Source organism: Nematolebias whitei, chromosome 5 (genome assembly GCF_014905685.2).
Source record: "Nematolebias whitei isolate Nwh7 chromosome 5, NemWhi1, whole genome shotgun sequence".
Classification (NCBI taxonomy): domain Eukaryota; kingdom Metazoa; phylum Chordata; class Actinopteri; order Cyprinodontiformes; family Rivulidae; genus Nematolebias; species Nematolebias whitei.
In genome coordinates, this window is record NC_056502.1 from 1,054,349 (window position 1) to 1,055,868 (window position 1,520).

General features: G+C 40.6%; 1 protein-coding gene across 1 annotated transcript in view; it reads right to left on the reverse strand.

Annotated features, from left to right (window-relative positions):
• Positions 1–1,226, reverse strand: part of LOC119409595 (unconventional myosin-Ie) — a 19,212-nt gene extending 17,986 nt beyond the window's left edge. Inside the window, exons 1-4 of the mRNA XM_037676495.1 lie at positions 1,108–1,226; positions 940–1,027; positions 735–824; positions 511–642 (exon numbers count right to left, since the gene is read on the reverse strand). Of these exons, the coding sequence (XP_037532423.1) occupies positions 511–642; positions 735–824; positions 940–1,027; positions 1,108–1,226 (429 nt within the window). The remainder of the gene's footprint in view (positions 1–510; positions 643–734; positions 825–939; positions 1,028–1,107) is intronic.
• Between the last annotated feature and the right edge of the window lie 294 nt (positions 1,227–1,520).

Genomic DNA, 1,520 nt, shown 5'->3' on the forward strand with positions numbered 1-1,520 from the left:
GACTACATGTTGGACTACATGTTGGACTACATGTTGGACTACATGTTCGACTACATGTTGGACTACATGTTGGACTACATGTTGGGCTACATGTTGGACTACATGTTGGGCTACATGTTGGAATAAATGTTAGACTAAATGTTGGACTAAATGTTGGGCTACATGTTGGATGGACTACATGTTGGGTTACAGGCTAGGTGACATGTTGGGCTACATGTTGGGTTACATGCTGGGTTACATGGTGGGCTACATGTTGGTCTACATGTTGGGCTACATGTTGGGTACATTTTGTAGTAGATGTAGTATCTGATAGTCCATGTTGTAGAAGATTTAGTACCTGGAAGTACACGTTGTAGAAGTTATAGTACTTGGTGGTACATGTTACCCGATTTGGTACCTGGTAGTACGTCATTTTATTCAGTACCTGGTAGTACATGTTGTAGTAGATGTAGTACATGTTATAGTAGATGTAGTACCTAGGAGTACATGTTGTAGTAGATGTAGTAGTACCTGGTAGTAGATGTGGAAGTTTCTTTCTCCAGGGTTTTGTGAAACGACTCGACTTTTCTCCAGAAGGAAGTTGGAAATTTTCCCTCCATCTGGAGCTCCTCCTCGACTGAACAGGATCTCAAAGTATTTTCCCTGACAAAAGTACACAGATGTGTATGGCGGTGTGTCTATTTGTGCATATGTATTTCCCAGTAGTACTACTAGTGATGTATGCTTATACTCACAAATCTGCTAGAGTTGTTGTTGCGGACGGTTTTGGCATTTCCAAAAGCTTCCAGCAGTGGGTTGGACTGCAGGATAATGTCTTTCACATGCTGCTTGGCATATGGTTACCATAGCAACAGCAAATAAATAAGTGCATGAACAGAAGTTGTTGATGATCTGATCTGTGAATAATAATCGATAAAAACCTAAACTTTGGCTTCTCACCTGAACCTTTTCACCTCCTCCAGAGACTTTGGACACATAGCTCATGATGTATTTGGCAGCAACAGTTTTACCAGCTCCACTTTCGCCGCTGAAATAACAAAAAAACACATTGAGACTTCCTGTTTTAGGCTGTAAAATCTGAGTGTGACGTATTGAAGCTCTACCTACCTAATAATAACACACTGATTCTCGGTGTCAATCATCATGTTCCTGTACATGTTGTCAGCCAGAGCATAGATGTGGGGCGGATTCTCATATTGAGCCTGGGATGTAACATGTAGGTCCATTTAGTTGTGTGGTCTTATTGTTTGTTTCTTTGTTTGTTTGTTTGTATTTGTCTCACCGCTCCCTGGTACAGCTCAACTTCTCTGTTGGTGAAATATGGCAGTTGTTTGAATGGGTTCACCGAGATCAAAACTGGACCAATATAGGTCTAATGAAACCAGATCAAGGACCAGAACCAGAGACATACAGATACAAAAACTAATACCAAGACCAGAACTAGAAAAAAACAAAAAAAACAAATTTAGAGCAAAACCTAACACCAAGACCTTTATGACAATGTTCCCTTACAACCAAGG